Source organism: Chaetodon trifascialis, chromosome 24 (genome assembly GCF_039877785.1).
Source record: "Chaetodon trifascialis isolate fChaTrf1 chromosome 24, fChaTrf1.hap1, whole genome shotgun sequence".
NCBI classification, from domain to species: Eukaryota; Metazoa; Chordata; class Actinopteri; order Chaetodontiformes; family Chaetodontidae; genus Chaetodon; species Chaetodon trifascialis.
In genome coordinates, this window is record NC_092079.1 from 3,755,845 (window position 1) to 3,777,481 (window position 21,637).

General features: G+C 43.6%; 1 protein-coding gene across 1 annotated transcript in view; it reads right to left on the minus strand.

The window, feature by feature from the left end:
* LOC139327769 (FERM and PDZ domain-containing protein 4-like) overlaps nucleotides 1-20,865 on the minus strand; it is a 45,127-nt gene extending 24,262 nt beyond the window's left edge. Inside the window, exon 1 of the mRNA XM_070957725.1 lies at nucleotides 20,402-20,865. Within this exon, the coding sequence (XP_070813826.1) occupies nucleotides 20,402-20,442 (41 nt within the window). The 5' untranslated portion in view covers nucleotides 20,443-20,865. The remainder of the gene's footprint in view (nucleotides 1-20,401) is intronic.
* Between the last annotated feature and the right edge of the window lie 772 nt (nucleotides 20,866-21,637).

Sequence of the window (21,637 nt, forward strand, 5' to 3'; positions counted from 1 at the left end):
ACACCCTCAGAAATCCTGCTGAGCCACCATGCAGAAGAGAAACGATTCCATGAACACCAAATGCAAGGAATACCAAACAAAAACAGCCGATGTTCAAGTCATCCTCAGAAGCAATAGATCCATTTCAACACTCTCGGGCTTTTGAGTTAAACTCCTCTCGACTCATGGATTTCATTTAGGCGCTTGTGTCTCTGCTGATCTTCAGCCATCCGGAGGAGAAACAGATCCACCGCCACTACAGAATCCCAATCAGAGGCTCTTGAGCTCAAAATATACAGGCCATGGCATGAACGGCTGCGCACGTCTCCAGTGTGCAGCCAGACATTCATCTGTGTTTGTCATTGTGCTGCTGCGGAGAGCAGCTTTGGTCCAAACTGAACTAAACTGGCGTGGCCTCGCCTCCTTTATCCCATAATCCCTCTCATCACAGAGAAAACAAATCCACGCTGCGTGTGTATGTGTGTGAGTATTTGTGTGTGAGAGAGAGGGGCAGCAGGATGTGTGACTGTGCATGCATAAGTGTGTGAGCGCGCGTGTGGAGTGGAGAGGATTTTCAGATAGAGTATGCCGCACCATCTCAGGGCTGGAGCCTCACAGCATGAAGCGGGAAGTGGAACTCAAAGTTCACCTGCACAGCATGAATGTTTTCCTCTTCACTTTTGGTTTCCTTGCAGCAAAAAATAAGTCTTTTTGTCAGATTGAGACAGAATAGGTCAAATGGCGCTGCCAGTAAGACAAGAAGGGTGGTTGAGTCAAGAAAAACTCCCAGAGATGGACAGCAATGTTAGCATGACGGGCTAAATACCAACATCATGATGCTAACTTGCTTACGATGACAATGTTAGCACGCCGATGTTCAGCAGGTTAGTTTAGCGTGTTAGAATGCTTAAGTATCTAATTAGCACCAAACACAAAGTGCAGCTGAGAGTGGAGAGAGTATCTTTTGCAGGTATTTGGCCACAAACTAAGGGCGTATTCAGAACAGGAAAGTCCTTTGGTCTGCTGTCTTTGGTTTGGACTAAAACATAATGTTTCTTTTTTGGTTTGGAGCGGTTCCTTTTCACATTGCATTTTTCGCAAGAGCCCGAGAATTTGTCAACAAACCCACAGGTGTGCAAAGATCATTCAATCATTGGACAAAACGGTCGGGAGCGGGTAACACGGTTAAAAAAAAGGCGGGGGGGGGGGGGGGGGGGGAGCAAACTATGGAGATTATGGAGATTCAGCGTGTTGCACTCGCTGTGCTTATATTGATTTGTTTCATACAGTTACAAATGTTTGCAGAACTTTTGGAGCATCAGAGGCGTTTGGCACAACTGCGCTAATCAAAACAATACTTCCCATAATGCCCGTAGCAAACGGGAGCCTGTTGCGTCCGAAACGGCAATTCATTTTTAGAACTGGGTCGGCATGAGCGTGGTTGCTTTCACAGATCAAGCGAAACGCACCAGGGTTCGTTTGGAAGCGTACTGAGACCACCTCTCCGGCTGGGTCTTGGTCCAGCTGTTTGGTCCGCACCAGAGTTCGATGGTTTGTATTCACACCAGCCTGAAAGGTCCGCACCAGCGATTTTTTTGGTTTGGTTCGAACCAAACAAGGCAGGTGTGAATACGCCCTAAAGTACAAGATAAAGGGAAATTTTGACTTGATGATGGCAGAAAAGTCACGGGAGTCAATCAAGGGGTCGGTCAGGGTATCAACAGTCCTCTACAGCTCTGTATCTTTGAAGGCTTAAGTATAATACAGATATATCTGTAGGATTTGGTCAACTCCTAGTCAATGCTACCCCCTGCCCACAGATCCCATTCTGCTTGGCAATGCATCAGATCATGGAGGAAGATTCACTGTCTGGGAGCCTTGAATATCTCTACCAAATTTCATGGCAATCCATCCAATAGCTGTCAAGATATTGCAAACAGAAAAAGTCAGTCTTACAGTGGTGCTGTAATTATAAATGAAATAACGCCTCTTAGGATGGATATCTTCTGCTGTGTCAAGGCCCTTCAAGCTTTTGACGCAGAACACATGGATTTAAACGTGGATTCAAGTTCAAGCACTCTCGAATTGCACTGAATGAGAGCACAAAATAAGATAACTGTGTTTACCGTTCACAGCAGTGACAGTCCCGCTAATTTCAAAGCTGCGTGTTTGAAGCCACGCTGAAAACCCCATCAGCCGAGATGGTTCAGGCATCTTTCTCTTAGTTTTCTCTCCCTCAGTATTTTTCTTAGATGCGAGTGCAAATGGTTACAGACTAAAAAAAAACGTTGTGATCTGTCAGTGTTTATAAGTTTCTGCTCAAAGTGCCATTGCTATGTAACCCCTGCCTTCACATCATGAAAATCGTCTCCTCAATGAACTATGCAGCAGAGTTTTTGTCCAACTGATGTAGCACCAACTTTTCCCCCTGTTTGATGCCTTTTCCTCAACATAACAGAAATCCAATACATTTTAAAGAAGTGGCAGAGTGCTTTATTCCGAAGGTTGCCTTTGCTGAAAAGGCCAATGTATTGCTATCAAAAAGTACTTTTTTTCCCTCCTTTCAAATCAATCAATTCATATTCTTCTTAAAAACAGGGATCAATTTCTCAGTCCTTCACACCACTGCTCAAACTTCATGAAACAAACTCAATCAACCCTCAATCTTTCTTTCCTTGACAAAAATGTGTTGACAAGAACTATATTTCAGAGGAAGTCTAAAACACAATTTAATAAAAATTGTTATTCTTTAATTAAACTTTTAAAGGTGTTATAACACCTTTAAAAGCCCCACTTTTTAAAGGTGTTATAACACCTTTAAAAGTGGGGCGCGAGATAAGCCGACATCAAGGAGGCATCAGGACGACGGGATGTATTTAACATATCAAAGACTCATTTGCAAACAAGGCAGCAGTTCTTGAAACTGTGGTATGTAATGGACTTAATTGGATAGCTATATTAGCCTACATTAGATAGGAGATTAATTGATTTATTTTGACAGGCTGCCAGTATAAAGAGAGACTGCCTGCACAAGCAGCCTCCTGCCAAGCTTGTGGCTTTGAGAAGCTGAACTATGCACAGCGGTGCTTTAAGCTAAAAGGTTAGCATGGATGCATGCTAACATCACGTCTTAGCATTCTAGATTTGCTAATTAGCCCTAAACACGATGCACAACGGAGGCTGACAGCAATGTTACTGAGTGAAACTTAAATTTTGACCCGATGATGGTGCTAAATGAAAAGCTGGAGGATCCTCAAAGTTAATCTACCCTGAGGGAAACACAAGGAAAAGTCTCTGGCTGCACTGTACTGGATAAGTCCATCCAATACAGTGGAGGTGATAGACTGACCAAATGACTGGCTGCTGCAGAGACAGGAGTTACATGTGCTGTTTCCCACATTAAACCTCCTGCACCTCATTGTTTTGTCATGGCTAGTCCTTCATCGACTGCCCTCACAGATCATGATCCTCTGTCTTTTCACTGGGTTCTGTAAAACACTGAGGACAAACAGGGGATCGCAGTGATGCGTCGCTTGACGAGGCATAATCTCTCGCACACGCACAGCCACTGTGTGAGAGGAAAAGCGACTCAGTCGGAGAAGCAACGCTGCAACTTTCCGGGCCGAATTTATTTCACCTCCTCACGAAGAAACGCCCACCCCTATTTAACAACAAAGATGGTGGTTTCTAGAGCCAGTCAGGTTGTTTTTTTGCTGCATCATATGTCAGACCTCCCTATCAGAGAAAGCAGTCGAGCCAGCTGGCGCAGACCTCCCCCTACTCAGCCACCACATGCTCCAGTCAGCAAGAACGCACAGCCCCAAACGCCGGGCTCTGGGTGCATCTCAACAAATGTTTCATATCTCATGTCCTGCAGCTTTGATTCAGAGAGTTGCTCTCCAGTAAAGTAATCCATCCCAGGGTTCAGCCAAGGTAATGTCTACAGTAGCAGATACACATGTCCATTGGAATAAATTACGATCTCCCTTTCTCTGACATTTATGACATTTCATCAGTAAATACGATTATTGTGGCTTTTCATATTCTGCAACTCAGTCGGAACGGGTCTTTATGTGCAGTGATGAATGTCTCAACATCGATTGGATGGATTGCCAGGCATTCATATCAGTGCGGAAAAAACTCCGTCTTGAAAAACAACTCAGATAATTCTCTCACATTTTCTACCACGTTCTGTTAGCGTCTCGCTCTTCTTATTTTGCTTGACCTGATACTGATGTCTACTAATGCCACTGAACCCTAACGTTAGTCAGCCTCTATCTGACTGTCTCAGAGGGGGATCTGAGTCACCGGGGCGGTTTTGCATTGACCTTTATTGACACACATTTCCAGTTTCTAATTTGAATTGTAACTTCATCAAGATGCTGGAGAACTTCGGAGATCCAGCCTGAGGATTGAGGCCATTCAGAGGAGTGTTTCTGCCAAAGGCCCGGTGACATATTCCTGCCGGGAGTGAAGATAGTTTTGTTTGACCTTCCTTTTTTTTGTATAGACCACACACACACACACACACACACACACACACACACACACACACACACACACAACACGGGACATTAAATCTTGTAAAACCCCTCAAGATCTTTATCCAGTCTGGCTGAATTTGCACAAAGGCGAGGAGCTCTCCCAAGATGCTTTAGCCTACATTATGACAATGCTTACAGCCTGTAGCATGAAACCCACCTCCCCCTGCCAATTCACACCACTTTACACTCTACAGAACAACTAGGGTAATTTAAGCTCAGGCGCAATTCTATGCTTTTTTCTTCTTTTTAAAAGCTCAGCTGCTGAGGGTCCTGCATGCTGGTGGAGCTGAGGACCCCTCTTAGCATGCAAGGGCATGGAAGTTAAGTGGTGGATGGAGCGGCGTGAAATACGCACAGATAATGTAAAGGTCATTTCCTCCTCCGTTTATTCATTTAACCATGTCAGCTGAGTCTGCAATAAATAGAGAAGTGTTCATCCTCAGTCTTGCCTTCACGGGCTGATGTAATGACTTAAGTGCTTTCGGGTAATCTGCTCCAATCAAAGGTATTTCAGCTCAAGGGACTTGAGACGAGAGAGACAACTTTTGGCTTGCTGTGATTTCACACCGCGGGGAGCGCGAATCTCAGAGAACAGAGGAAGAAGAGAGGCGATTCTGTGCCACTTCACAATCAGCCTGAAGTAACTCTCAGCGTGCGCGTTTCGAGAATGCATCGGCGCAACTCAGCAGGAGGCTCCATTAAAAACACTGAAGAAAAAAAAAACCATATACACTGGGAGATAACAGCTTGCAGCTTTGCTGCATATAAAACTGTGCGATATAGGTCTGTCTGCAATCTGTGTCAGCCATGTTTGAGGCTTGTTAGATGGTGTGATGAATGTGTGGTGAGTCAGAGCGCTATGATGTCGATGGGGGAAAAAAAGCAGCAACTCGTGTCATCCATCTGTTCATGTAACACAAAAAAAATCTTTGGCACAGTCACTCCTGAGTTCATTCAAAAATAGCACTAATTAAAATGTTGTCCAGCGTGCTCTGTCGCATGTGGGAGAATCTGGCTCTGAATTTCTGACAATGCCAAAGCAGGCCCTTATTGGTCGCCACAGCTGGGAATTAGTCATTGGTGCGTGCGTGATCCCAAGGTTTCAGTCTCCAAGTCTCAAATCCAATACCACATTAGAGCTGAAACGACCAATCGATCAACAGCTTTTCATGTTTGAAAAGAACAAAAACAAATCTGTCCTGTCCTCTGTCCTCTGGTTGGACAAAACAAGCAATTTAAAGATTTGGACTCTGAGAATGTATATGTTTCACCATTTCCTGACACAATAAACGATCGATCAGGAAAAAAATCGGCAGATTAATTGATAATAATCGTTAGTTGCAGCCTTGTATCACATGGTTTATAACAATTAACAGCACGCAATGTGGCAGTTTTAGGTTTCGATTACACAGTGAATACACCGAAAGCTGAATTAACTGGATTTGTGCTGCTGTCAGTGGAAAAGGATTGTCCAGTTTGGCATCGATCTGTCGTAAGAAATTTCCTAATTGCTTGCTAATGGAGCTTCTTTCCTCTTCGTCCTCCTCATTACGCTCATTAATGCTCCGACTTAACACACTCTAAGCTCCTAGCAAGACAACTCCAGCCATCGCTTGACCTTCTTCCTTCTCGGTGACTTTGTGCTGTTCATAAATGAAACATTGGTGCACGCTGTTGAGAGTGCTCACACTTTATATAGCTTTTCCATCTGAAGACAACACGCTTTGGCTCTCAGCGCGCTGTGCAGGCGTGCGCACACGGACACATGCGTATAAATACATGGAACACTTCGCTTCATCCTGCATGCTGTTGTCAGCACAATATGATCTGCAATTGGCATTGATCTGTCAGAAGAAATTTCCTCATCTGCTTGCTAGTGGAGTTTCTTTCCTCTTAGTCTTCCTTGTTATTCTCATTAATGTTCCAAATTAACACACTCTGAGCTCCAAGCAAGGCAACTCCAACCATCGCCTGACCTTCCTCTCGTCCAATCCACATCCTCTTTCTATTTGTTGGCTTTTTTTTCCACTCTCTCTTGGCCACACGGTCTTTCTTCTTGGCTTTGTGCTGTTCATAAATGAAACATCGTTGGGAGTTGTTGAAGCTGTCCTGGTAGTGCTCTCACTTTATATAGCTTTACAATCTGACGCCGACATGCTTTGGCTCTCAGCACATTTCACGCACGCGAGCATGCGCACGCATACGCAAATAAGGGCACACGCGCATCCTTTTTATGTAACCCCCCTGAACATTTAGCTCCATTCTGCATGCTCTCTGAACATCTTGCAGAGTGAGGATGTTTGCTAAACAAGCATAATGCAATTAAAACTGCAAGAGTTTCAGAAAGTTAGTAATTTACGGCAGAGGCTTTGAAAACTCTTGAAAATGAAACGCATGCACTGGATGCAGAGGAAAAACAACCCAAAAACCAATCTCACTCCCTCCCTCATAAACTAAAAAGTTAATGGGTCCACCCAATCAGATGATTCCAGTTTCCTTTTCCAACCACCCATTTGAAACTGAAAAAACTCATTTAACCCACCATTTCGAAAGCGCATTCAAGGTTTCCTGTCACAACAACCATGAGCAGCACCAGCCCATCAAGGCTTTGGACAGGGTCCATCGTCACTCAAGCTAAAGTATTCAAGCTCAAGCCTGATAGTCAGACTGAAGTGCCATTTTGTTTCACTTCAGGATTCAATCTGGCACTGTGTTCACTTATTTGCGACGGGGTTATTTTGCTTTAAGGTGTGGTTGAAAATTCCCAGCGAAAGTGAAATCATTCCAGTGGAATGGAAGCTGGATTCATTCATTAGCTGTCAGTTAGCAAACTGTCAGTTAGCAAGCTTGTTGGTTTACTTTTTATACCTCTTCACAAACTCATTTTTGAATAAAATGAATACAGCTCTGTCACCAAAATGCCAGTAGGAGCAAACTGCCCTGTCAGAGACACAAAGAAGCTCAGATAGTTAATGTGACTGACTAGAGCTAGCATGTTCTTGGCTTGTTAGCGTGCTATCCATTAGCTCACCGGCTACAGTAGACTAACTAGCCCTGACAGTGGTCACTGTCACCGAGCCTCCAGTGCGCCTATTTTGCAAAGACACACAGAGAAATTTCTCTTTTCCACTTTTCGGTGTGACAGGGCCTTTATGCCCTAACCATATTATAAATAGCGTCAAGTGATAGATACACCCCCGCCAACTTTGGCTCTCATTTTTCACTACAACCAAAGAAATAAGTTATTGTATTATTAAGCTGTGAGCTTACAACAACCTGTACAGCTGGGTCAGTCTCACCTACTTTGTGCTTGTCAGCATTAGGATGCAGTTTATTTCATGCCACTATTTTTCAGATGTATTTTCAGGGCCTGCACAGGAAGACGATGTCCCCATTCATAATTCTACCCACAAAGCTCTGATTGGCTGGCTGCTTTTTCAACAAGGGGAACAGCTGTGACTTAGCATGACACCATAATTATCTGAATTGCTGAATGAAAGAAATCTGCAGCGATTCAGAGGCCTGGAGGATGTCTAGCACACACACTCAGCGTGCCATTAATTGGAAATGGAAAGCAAATAAACGCTGATGCTAAATCAATATCTCAAAAGGGAATTTTTTCAAACGTGGTTTCATTTTTACCCTGTTGTCTCAAATCTGGCTCAGGCCTCCACACGCCACCATGTGCAGCCATTTTGCATTTCCCTGTCAGCGACAAAGTTGCTTGATCCATAGCCTATCAGCACTAAATGCAGAAGCAGTGAGTCATCGCTATCCTGCTATTTTGAGGTCGCGGGTAAATGTTGCATTTGTCTTGTAGCCCTGTGCTGCACTGTGCATGATAAAGTCTTTCCCCGCATAGTCACGATCATCTGAGATCATAATAAAGGCTGAACTGTTCATGAGCTGATTAGTGGGACCTGGATCTTTATGTCCTCTGGAGATGAAACTCAGCTCCTTCCAAACACCGGGTCGGTCTTACTGATGTGGAAACATGCCAACAGTGTGCGATGATGCAATCAATTAGAAGCTCACTATAAATGCCACTCCTTATAAAGGCATCAAAGCAGGTGAGCGAAGGAGCTGCTTCATTGGGGCTTTCGTTCAGCTGATTTCAGGACCGCGGACAGCTCCTCTTCCATTATACAGCACTGCAGAGGATGGGAATACTGATTTTCAAGTCAATGCAGTGCAGAAAATAGAGTATGATCCTTCCATCTACTGACACACACACACAGGAATATCCAGGCACAAAAACATGTCAGGGTTACATCAATAAGCACACAGTCAGCTGCATCAATCACAGCTGTCCATCCTGGTTAAACCTCCGGCCGCTGCGTCCTCATTACCCACTCCCCACAAGGAAACTCCCATCGGTATCATCTCAAACGTACAGTATATGAGAGCAGCCTTTCTAAACACTTCATCCAGAAAAGACTTTTATGGGCTTCAGCTGTATTTCCCCTCCTCTCACACTCGCACTGCGAGTGTATCGGGCTAGAACTGGGTACACCCTGTCCTTTCCCAGTGCAAAGCTCTGGACTTCCCAGGCAGCCGGCCAGACTCTTGGAGAAAACACACATACTCATCTCGGCTCAGTGACTGTCCTCATCTGCAGGACCAGTCCGCCCTATACGCTAAAGACATTCTTGTGTAAGGCCCTGAAAATTAGATTTTTTTTAATAGACAGAGAAAGTTGCTGGGAGACAAAAAGCCAATCAATGGCTCTAACCCAGCACAGGGAGCCACCTCCTCAGTGGACAGATCATGACAAGTCAATAAACATCTCTCTGACCGAGGGGGCCCAATGTGAATGGATAAATCATGTCAGTGACTGGATTTGATTGGCACAGGTGGTGCGGCAGCTGTCCAATGAATCATTATGCTGCCAAAGTGCGACATGAAAAAGAGCAGAGGCTGGGATTCAGGTATATGCTGAATTTACAACTGCAAGCAATTAATTAAGAATTTGATGCAGACGGTGATTCACAAAGAACCTACAAAACAATGTGATTTTTTAAGGAAGTCTGGAGAAAATCAAACCAAGGGCCCGCTGTAGTCTAGAGCCAGGCCTGCTCAACTGCACTTGAAAACGGATGACATTTATCTCATAGGAATGCAAGTTTTCTGCGAGGGGAGAGCTTCATTCGGTTGCAGTGTGTTCATTTATAAGATCATATTTAACCCACCAGAGGGGGAGTTCAAATAAATGGTCTGGCAGACAATATATGGACAATAAAACAGTACATAAGCCAGACACCATAAAAAAAGAAAATAAGCTCACAGAAAACACAGATAAATCAAAATATAGGTATTTAACACTCATCCTGACTATTTAAGTTAAGCACATTTTGAGTCGCCCTTTGGGAGCCATGCAAGCCAAACCGTTGACTGATAGAATAACTGGTGTGATGAGAAGAGGGATGCTGAAACAAAGATCAATCAGGAGCATGACCGTTCCAAAACAATCGGAGGTCAGGCTCGTTCAGTTATCAATGCTTTCAGTGATATACTGCCTTTAAGTCTTTAAGTAATCTGCTCTTTACTGTGATTTAATACCTTGTATGAATGAACCTGTCTCACCTTGGAGACACTCAGAGCATGCACTCGTAATGTGATGAAAAATTAATGGTAAATGCATATGAGAGGAGTTACAAGGGCAGGTCTCTAAGAAGGAAACTACACGGGGTGAATAAAGGATGAGGCTTCAGTTGTATCAGCATGCAAGATGAAAGTGGTGAAATATATTTAAGTTAGCACGCTCACGTGTGTGTACAAGCTGCCACTGTGTGACACACTGTTCGTTTCCAGTGTATCTGTATCAGCAGCAGATCTACAACACTTAACACTGCTGCTTTTCAACCTTTGCAACACAGCAGTACATCTCTGCGGGACAGCGCGGTCCACAGCACAACACAGCATTGATTCCTTGCAAATGTCACATAAAGCCCGGTGGAACCGAGGGGCAGGAAACACAAAGGGCAGCAGAGCAAGCTTTAAATTATGTTTTCAAAAGAAATCTGATGATTGGCTGTTTGAATCATCTTTATGTTGTTGAATGCATGATTTTTGGACTTGGCCTTAAGCTCCACCGGAACAGCTCTTTGAACTTGCTGCTGATGCCAAAACACGTACTGGTGCAGGGCAACTTCTTCTTCTGCAGTACTGTGCTGTCTGCCTGCAGTTTTGTCTCTACATAAACTCAGCCAATAAAGTCCTGCGCCTTTATTGCAAGTGTCAAATGAAATCCAGCTTTTTAAGATAGAGGCGAAAAAACAAAACAAAACTAATAATAAGACCCTGGATTTTGTTTAATGGATCCAAGAATAAGCTCTGAGATGACCTGATGGCTCCCCAGAGACGAAGGCAACTACTCCACAGTCTACTTTTGTCTGCTATTGAAAAATCAAAGCTTAGATTTTCCCTTTTTAATTCATTTTACCCTAAATTCTTCTTAATATTTGGACTGGGGAGTAGTCCTTTAACTGAGGTCATGCCTATGGGGAGTTTCACTACCAGTTAGTTTCTGGTTGGTTGGCTGGCTGTACTCGCGTGATGCAATGACAGCCAAGCATTGACTACCTCCGTCTATTTGGCTCAAGTCAATCGTAAAGGTTAAAGAAGAGCACAGTGTGTGTGCATGCATATCTGCTTGCAGTGTGTAAAAGAACCCGTGGCAGCAGACTGTATGAACACACTGAATACACTCGAGCGACTTTATTTGTCGCTGGGCGCATTCAGCCCATGTCAAAACACACAGAGGCTGAAAACGTTCGAGCAGACTGGAACATCTGCGCCGAACACTGAGGCGTAATTCCGCAGGCTAAAAATACCACTGCCGAACAAGCGTCGCTAAACGCTCCCCAAATAAGATTACACAGGAGGATGGCGATCATTAGGATGAATAAGAAACACTTATGCTCATGTCTCGCTTCTTGAATCATAATGTCGCGATGAGCGCCTCTTTATTATGCGAGTGCGTTTGCAGTATGACGGAAGAAAGAAAAGAAAAAGTGCAGCAGAGGAGGATATGCCACAGATAAACATGTTGCCACACTGTCAAGAGTTTTCTGAAGCACTTTGACAAATTATGCACTTAAAGACATGGATGCTTAAAGGAGCAGTTCAACATTTTGCATAATACGCTTATTTGCTCTCTTGCTGACGGGAAACGGGGGGGGGGGGGGGGGGGGGGGGGGGGGGGGCAGAGCTAGCCTGTTCTGTCCAAAGTTAAAAAAAGATCAGGTGGAAACCTAGTATATGGTGTATGATGTAACTGTGTATGTAATTAAGGACTGTTTCATTTTGAAAGAGCAACGGCCAATGAGAAAACTCCAACCGACCAATGGTGGAACTTCATCAATCACTCAGTAAGTTAGGGACACACTTTCCTGTCTGTTAGTTGAGGTTTGCAAGTTTTGCTGCTTCTCCACCGACATGAAATCCAACCATGTGAACCCAAAGGTATCACCGGATGTTACTGTAACATCCACTCAGAGCATTTAATTCAACAATCATGAGAATCGTGGTGTTTCTAATGTCACTTGTATAAAATAAGAACAATGGTGCTGGTATATTTAAATATAGCACATATATAGATTGAGTTATTGAGAAGGTGGGAGAGAAATGCAGCCTATGAGGTCATCAGGCGGTCATATTGCGGTCGTCAGGGGTTAAACACAGCATATGGCATAAACTACCGGTTTCTGATTCAGTGATTGCTCGTATTTAACTACCAATGTGTTTTTAAACCGGCAACAATCTGCTGCCTCCGATTTGGTGTGCTTACACATGAGGAACGCAGATGTGCAGCTCACTTGTAACTCTAATCCATTTCCAACCGCTGTGGCTGTGGCTGAACTGATGTTTGGCTTTTCAGTTTCGTTTAAAGTGAATTAGTCAATTCATTTCAAACCAATTAGGGGAAGTAACCGCCATGCTCAATCAGCGGACGAATGAGTTTCGGGCTCTTGACCTCAGGTTGACACGTACAGATACAGGCTAGGCTTGAACGTGTGTGCCAATGCAAGCGTGTGCATGTGTGTGAATACGCGTACTGTACTTTATGTAGGCTTACAGTACATTTGGTGTGTGTATTTGTGTGACAGCGTGGCTATGAGTACACACAGTGGCACTTAAGTATTATGTGGTCGTATTTGGAGCAGAACTAATCACTCCACTTTAGCAAACAGATGTATCAGTGAACAAACAACTGGCTGAAGTCAGCAAGAGCTCATCCATCATCCGCCCTGTCGCTTATCTTTGTGTCTTTATTTAGTTTGATCGCATTTGTCCCCCAAATCCCAGAAATGTAAGGTTATCCACTTCCACCTCCCGTTTCCTCTCACCTCACTCTTTGTCATTTAACCTTCATGCAGGCAGGCTAACTGCTTCAACATTCAAAATAAATGACGAGGATTTCTTCCGTCATGTTTGGTCCATTTGTTCCACAGTTGCTGTCTCCGTTCCCTGACAAATGACTAAAATGTAAGATGTAGGAGTTATTTTTAACTTTTCTTCTGTCCTGCAACCACAGGAAAGCGCGCTGCATGTAGTAAAACTGAGCCAAAGCGATCAATTATTGAGCATGCTCTTGCTAAGAGTACAGTATGACTGCATGACTTTGTGAAACATCCTCATCCATTCTGCTTGCGAATACGTGAGTCGTGAGATCTGTGGAGACTTCTGCGCATTTAAAACTTTGTGACTGCTAAAGAAATAAATAGTTTTTAAGATGTTATGTAATGCAAACAGATGCCAAAATCCTCCATGTGTCCTTGGTGTTTTAACATTTTAGCTTACAAGGGCACAACAGCAGCTGTAAGGGTAAATGTTATGGAGAATGGAGGGCAAAGGCACAATACACTGAAACATGCACGTAACATGTTGGCGTGCATGTTTGAAGGGAGTTTGCATACGTGCAGTGTGTTCTTCATGCATGCAGCACACACAACTGTATGCTTTAAACTTAAATGTACAGCCCACACATACATGGAGAAAATACACTTCCTGTGGTACCTTAAGATAGCCGCATCATTGATTTCACATGACCATCATTTGTTATGCATGAGGGCTTTCGATCCTGGGAAATGAACAGCTCTTATTCGCTTTCTTGTTGTCAGTTAGATGAGAGGATTGATGCCACTCTCAGGTCTGTGTGCGAAAGGTGAAACTGGAGCCAGGCGACAGTTAGCTTAGCCTCTCACACAGCCAGCTACCATGGCTAATTAACAAGTTAAATCACATTTGTTTCATTCATTACGGTTGTGGTTTTACAGGGAGTTATGTGCAGGACTGTTTCTTGGTCGGTTTCTGCTGGTTGCCAAGTATGCTCACAATGAAAAAAAAGTCTCCAGTACTGTTCTCTACAGTATGTAAAATGAAGAGGGGACAAACGTGAACCAAAGCTGAAATATGACGACCAACTGGCAGCAGAATTCTGCATGCAATATGCAGAAAAAAAGTGATGAAACAGTGTACAGTGTGCCCTCCTGAAGTAATTCTAAAAACAACCCAGCATACACCAGCTGCAGAATACTCAGCTGAAAGATGGAGCACTGCAGCCAGCCGCTAACTAAACGTAGCACATACCATAGTGTTAGAATGAAGCTGAAACGTCTGAAAGAACATCAGTCAAGAGAGTGAATCAGCTCGGGACACATGGGTGGTTTCTGTGCCTTTGTTCCCAGGGATTGCCAAGAAGCTCAACTTAAGGCCAGATACCATTACATGCCTTGTTACAATGAGTAAAAAGAAAAAGAGAAGGTTGTCTTAACGTAAAGAAATGCCTTGAATTGAACATGTGCAGTCACAGTTTGGTTCCAACAAGGCAGTTTGTGCAGTAAAAGCCTATGCACCAATGTGCCACTAAATAATGCACAAAGCAGCGTTGCCTCCTAAACCAAAGTTCCATGCAGAATACATGAGACATGAAAGTGCTAACAGAGAAACACATGCTGTGTGTCGAACTCCCTTAACATTTACAGAGCATGCAATGCACTCCCGTGGGCGACGATTCAATAGGAGCGTCACTTTTCGCATTGCTGATCAGCAGGCAGTCGGTTTCTGAGTTCCAGTGCGCTCAAGTTTGAGAATTGAAGCGTAATTGGGAGATGATACTTGTTCCAAAAGTCATTTGTTTTCGCGAAGCGGAAGACGAGGGAAGGAAGTTCGGATCTGAACGGAGCGAGAAACAAAATGGGCTTTGCCTCATTTGCATAATTGATCAAATCTGGGCTCTCGTCAAAGGGGAGCGGAAGTATGAAACGCATCGCTCCAGTCTTTCAACATTATCTGGTGTGAGATATGAGTGGAATTATGGGAGGTAAAATGCGGTAATCATAACATAACAGAATATTAGTCCTTGCCAGGAAATGAATCCCTGCAGAAGAGAATGAAGGAATGATTAAAGCATTCCATTTCAGAGCTGGGTTTTTTTTATCAAATAAACACTGAAGGGTAACAAATGTGTTATTCTGCTGGGCTGAAATGAAACTTCCAACTGTGGTTTTTACAATTAATGGAAAAATGAGTATTTTTTTTTAATAAAACACGGCTTAAATTGCATTTCAGCAACCTGACACAATTGAAAATATCACTTTCAGTTTTCAGCTTGAATGATGGATCATATCTATGAAGCAGGCTGTGCCTGGTTTAAATTACAGGCAGGGACGGATTCACAGATAAGTGAATGGATGCGCTTCATATACAGCAGATAGGTGAAAGAGAGGGAGAGATGTGTGATGCGATCTCATACAACGAATCAAACAGCCAACAGTGGGTTCACCCTGGCGGCCTCTCCTGCACTGATCACCGACCAAATCCCTTGGGAGGATTATCTATACTCAAATCAAGAGAATCGTGCAACTTTAAGGGTTACAGGCAGAGAGTGAGAAAGAGAGAAATGGAGTGGGGGTGGGAAAGCTGGAGCCTGATGATGTCCTCCTCTCCAGCCACTGATCTATGTGTCCTGACATATGTGCTCTCTGCAGCTCCACCAAATAATTACACATTTGTGAAAAGTGGCTGACGAATATTACGAGCTATAGTGACATCTAATGCGCCGTTAAAGGATACTTATTAATTATTGGTTGCTTTTAAGGCAATTTCATACCAAAAAGACTGTAATTTTGGAAGATACACACTTGGTTTGACCAGCTCAAACTCCTCATCTCATACTACTTTCTGCTGACTTAGGGTTAGGGAAGATCAGTAGCGCTATCTCATGTCTTTACCACTAAATATGATGCCAGAGCTAGCATGCCCTTAGCTTAGCATAAAGACACAGGGGAGGAACCGTTAACTCAGGTCTGTCCAGACAGTGCAAGAATTGCTGTCTCCCCCAGCTCCCAATCTTTATGCTAAGCTGCGCTAACTGGCTGTAGCTGCACATTTAGCATACAGACATGAGAGAACTTTCTGCAAGAAAGTGAACAGCTGCATTTCTTAAATCATTCAACTATTTCTTTTCTATATGTATCTTTTAAACCATTGAATAAACTGGTTCCAGGACAGGACCTACAAATGGTCCCCATTGTTTGGGGAAATCACCGTTTTTTCTTGTTTTTCTACTGTGACCTCAGTAAAAACCCAGTAAATAGTGAAGCACTGCAGTTGTAACCCTCCCCTTTGCCACAGACAGGACTTGCACATATGAGGTGCAAGGTGGCCAAATATGGGGGTGTCACCTCAGCATCCAAGGAATTATATCCATGTTGGACGATTCTGCGCCTCACGATGTAAATCCAGTGCCAACAGTCAGGGCCGCTGGAGTGCGCCCAATGTGTAACGAGGCGAAGGGAGTGGAGATCAGGCTGGCCGACTAGCGTATAGCACATTAGGCTTTCATACAGGACATTAGAGTTTGCGTCCCATCACATACCCACAATTTCATTAACCATAACTATAACCATAACCATGCCTTAACGATGGCATGGTTATGGCACCCGCATGCTTTTTTCCCAAGCCCAAACATAACTCAATTGCAGACTTTGGACACTGAACACTGCCATTAAAAGTATTCAAGGTTTTTAAAGGATTGTCCAATACTCTTGTCTATGGATAGGGTTGGGAAAAATTCAAATTCATGAAAGATCTTTCACAAATATTCAGTACTATATTGAGTACAAGGGAGGCAGAAATCCTCCATATGAAATGCAACATTTTTCATTACAGTGCTTGAAATGATTGTGAAATGGTTCCAGGTGATTCTAAGTAATGACTGCTCTCACTTGCTCAAAATTGAAAATCACTCGTAATACTCTTTAGGACGCCACAACTTGTCAGATGGCTCTCAGTACAATGGAACTTTGCCCTCTGAAGTAGCAGCATGCATTGGCATAAAGCAGAAGGCAATTTGGCACGCATTATTGTAATCTGATATTCAGAACACAAACAAGCCCTGCTGGCTAGTTTCACTGCCAAATGCCGACACACGAAAGCCAAGATTTCCCCACGCTGCAAACGCTGATGCAGGTCCTGTCTTTGTCTTTAGGATGCATGGGTCGGAATAAATAAGAGAGATTAGGTTAATGTTCCTAAAATAAAGCCAGGTGTGTGATGCCAAAATCCTCATTGGTCTGTGGTTAGAATAAAAACACAAACAACAACTGCTCTCACCTGCTGCAGCTGCTTTCTCACCACCTTCTCATCACAATGAATGATTTATTACGAGCATTAAATTGTAATAAATGATCCACAACTTCTCATTAAAGTTTATGAAGCAAATTTGGCTTGTACACCGTCTGCAAACAGAAGGCTCCGAATTTGTATTGTGACAGCTCGTGGATACACAGCGGCCATCTGGGTACAAGCACAGCGCAGCTAACTTGCCAGTGATGCAAACACTCTCTCGGTGCCTGTTAGCATTACGCCTTTATTAATTTTTGCCATTTTACAGTCTGTCGACAACGGATGGAGCCAAATGTGTAAAAGTGGGTGCGGCGAAGTTGTTCCCAGGAGCGTAAACCTCTTGGAAAACAAGGGGAGGGGGAGCACTTTTGAGAAATAGAAGCTCTGTGCTCAAGTCAGAAGCCAAACAAAGATAAAAATGTGATAACATAAAACACATGGACGCTTCAGGCACTTGCTTCTGTGCTGAGTCACACTTTCATCTATGTTAATGTGGAAAATACAGATGATCTCCATTTTATGTGCTGCTCACTGAAAGTCTGTCTGTCTGTCTGTCTGTCTGTCTGGGCAAAAAACACTTTAAGAACCCTTAAACTGTTTATCTCTCTGCGCATGATTTGCAGGGATAGTTCTAAAAGATTCTGAGCGTTAACACAGGCATTAAAAGCACTGGAGAGCAGTGTATTGCTTTGACAGCATGTTCAGTTAATCTGGGAATAGAGCTTTTTTTAATGGAGGTGTTTTAAAAAGTTTTGCACATTTTCCTAAAGTGGGACGGGACAGAAGGATGGAGTGATGTGTTACAAAACCACAGATTTTTGACAAGACTATTAGCCATGGTGAACAAATCCTCCAGATTAAGCAACACAATATGTTGTTTGTCCATGCCATCTAGAACGACACAGAATCATTTTCTGATTTTCTGATAGGTAACGATCAGGGAGTTAAACGAACACTTTGCTAAGGTTACAGGACCTTTGTCGTCATGGTTGTGGGAAAAAACACTTAGAGGTTAGGGTTAGGGTTAGGGTTAGGGTTAGGGTTAGGTACGGTCATGTTCACGTTAAAAACAACCAATGTTGTGTGCCATATGGAGATGGGAAATGAACAGAAGTGTAAATATGTGATGGGATCACTAATGTCGAAATTTTACCTTTTGGAGATTTTTTTTTCAAATCTGTTGCCATTAGTTTTATATCTGGTTTGTATCAAGTGTTATGATCACTCAAAGTCAGCTGATCAGTAGGATTTTTTGGAGCAGAATTTTGAGAACTGGTTTAAAGACAAGGATTCTAAATCAAAACACGACCAGCTACCTCAAACTCTCTCCGTTTCTGAAGCTTCGATATCTCTCTGTGCCCGAAAATGCGCATTAATATGACTTTGTCTTCATGTTAAGTGATAAACCGTCTTCGTAGGCTATGTAGACTAACAAGTTAGGGGCAGATTTCATGCGCTGATCGTTTTTCATTCGTAGGAGATAATGACAAACAGCGTGCCCTTTAAATAACGTTTTTATTAAACAAGTGAAATATAATGAGATATTTTCAGGAATGATAGACAAGATGTTGTAAAATAATAATTTAATGAAAACCCAATTTCACCAATATTTTGACTTTCAACCTATTTTAACGTTTTCTTGGAAAAAAGCCAGCGCGACATCTGACGGGCTTACCTAGATTCCATCACATATACTGAGAAAAACATGAATTTCAGTTTTGCTGACAATCACAGACAAATATAGAATTAGGAGTAAGTTACTTGGCGTTTGGAAATAGGTTTCAGGATAACTTTAAGTTCAAAAACACAACCAAAATTTTCCAGATCTACATTCAAAGGTTTTGAATATTTATGCCTGCTTCTAATTTCTGTCAAATTCTGTGTTTTCGAAGGGTCCTCTGAAATCACGCAGTGTTGCCTTTTAATCAGGAAATGACATTGTTGTTGCTTTTGAAATAGATTCACTCGCGCTTTCGTCGTCACCTGCAACGTGAGCTGCATCTCTCCATATTTCCAACCTTTTGGCTTGTAGACGGGCGTGCATCTGAAGTGGCGTCTTGTCAGTTCTTTGAGAAGAGTGGAGGATGCACTCCAGATGCTAACCTCTGACTGTGTACATGTGTAGGTTTAAAAGATTTGTCATGAGCCATGTTTAGCGGGCTTAGTGATGTGACCACACATGAGTCAAGGATCATGCAAACATGTATTTACGTCCATGCACGCCCACATGGCAGATCGTGCATGTGTGTGTGTGAGTGGCATATAAAATCACAGTGAGCGGGGATTGTTGTGTGCTGAGCTCTTCATTATCGCTCCTACTTATAGAGTCTTCTCTGCCTTAAGACTTCTTAGTGTTTCTTCACGTTTCAGGCCTGAGGCTGGTTCAATTCAACTTGTTCGGAATGTAGAACTGCTTCACGGGATAGCTTGCTTGAATTAAAATAGGATAAAATATCATCTTTAGGAAAAACATTGCCTCCATCGTTCTTCATTGTTTTGAAGAACAAAAGCATAAAGCAGCTGTTTTAAAACAAGCTGTCTTTTTAAGTACTTAGTAGTCTGGTTACACCTCTTCATTTGGCTCCACTAGCTGATCTGATCCTTTTCAGTAACCATTGTCCGTCCTCTCTTGTTTCTTTATCTCTTTTGTAATCCCTTGCATCTGGTTGCTCCCTGGACTTTGATTCTATTCCACCTTCCATTTTCCACGCCCGCTGGCCTTCTGTTGTTACTCTGCATATCTTAGTACGACTTCTTATAGTCTCCAGCATGATTTATTAGTCCCTCAAATAACATCAGGGCTCTACCTGCTCACACAGAGCAGAATACACCCACAGGTCACATACTAGTCTGTTTGCTGCGACACACTCTTTTTGCTTGTCCTTGATCAAACATTCCTTCTGGCCTTGTCACCAAACTATCAATTCAAACACTTTCATTTCTTTCATTGAAAGAGTGATAGAACTTTTTGGGTGAAACACACAACAGTGGACAAATGGTGACAAGTGATGAATGTGGAGACATGACTTGCATACCCTGCAACAACTGATCAGCCCAACAAGACATTTTTCACCGTTTGGGCGATTTCACCTAGAAATATGTTGGATGGATTGTTTTGACATTGCCGCTAAGTAAGTGGCATTATGTCAAGATAATGGACTAAATAGTAAAAACAAAACAAAAACAAGTGCATGATTTATGTCACCCCAGGAACACAGCAGCTGAGAATCACACATACACACACTCACCCAGACAGCTTTGGCATCTTGGAGAAACCAAACATGTCCATGTGGTCCTGCTACAGAATGCTACGTCCCGAAGCTCAGGTGCTCCGCATCAGCATCCTAATCCACATCCAAGCCCCTTCACATTCAAAACCCAGACAATCCACTTTCAACCGGGATCCATATCAAGAGTCAGCAAAACCCCTTCGAACACAGAATTCAGGAATTTCTCGCAGTTGAGCACATAAACTCAAACGGCAGCAAGTATCACCCTTGTTGAATGTCCGGTACGCAGACAGTCCAATTCCCTGGCTTTCCACAATGTTGCGCTCTTAAGTGATGACAGAGGCAGCGAGGGTCACCTCCCACCTCTCTGCTCTCTGCTTTCTCTGGGACGAGTCAGCCCTCTGTGCTCCTCTCCACCTGGCTCAGCTGATCTGCAATAAGCTCGCTGTGTGTGCTCTCCATCTCAGCGCGTGGAGGAGTGCAGCGGTCCCAGCCGTGGCAGGCGGGGGAGAGCAGAGGAGGAGGGGGAGAGAATGGAAGAGGGATGGGATAGGGAGGGAGGGAGGAGGGGAAGGACAAAGCGAATGGATGACGGATGCTCCGGCTGTAGCCTCCATTCATCGGGGCTGAAAGTCCCCTTGCAGAGCAGTGCAGAGCATGAGGGAAGGATGCAAAGGTAGAAGTGGAGGATATTAAGATGAAAGATGGAGGAGGGAGAAAAAGGAGAGGAAAGTCCTTTGGTTGTAAACAGAAAGCAACTGAGAGAGACAGAGAGGGGAGGGGGGGGCAGTGATGGGCAGAGGAAAGCTGACTCTGCAGAATGGGACGCTGATGGGAGCAAGACCCCGTCCCTCAGCCCCCCTGTTTGGTTTCACTAAGTGAGCTTGTGCGTGTGCACTCGTACTGCATTAGTCCTGCAGACCACAGACAGCGTCCTTTATCATTCTCTCAAGACTGATCATTCTTAGAACGTTCAAGGACTTTTTTTTTTTCCTTGTGCGTTTCCACACATGCAGTACGCATCATCAAACTCGAACACCAAGTTGGAGCGTTGTGTGTGTTTGCGAGCACGCGCACAGATGGTTCAGCTTCAGCGAGATGCTGCTCCCGCTTGGACCGCTTCCACGAGGGGTCAAGGGCGAACCACAAACGAACCTCAGTGGTGATTTTAAACTTTAACTAAATGTTAAAGGGCAGAAAGTCTGTTTCACACCCCATGTAATGCAACTCAGCTCACCCGGTCGTGAAAATGAA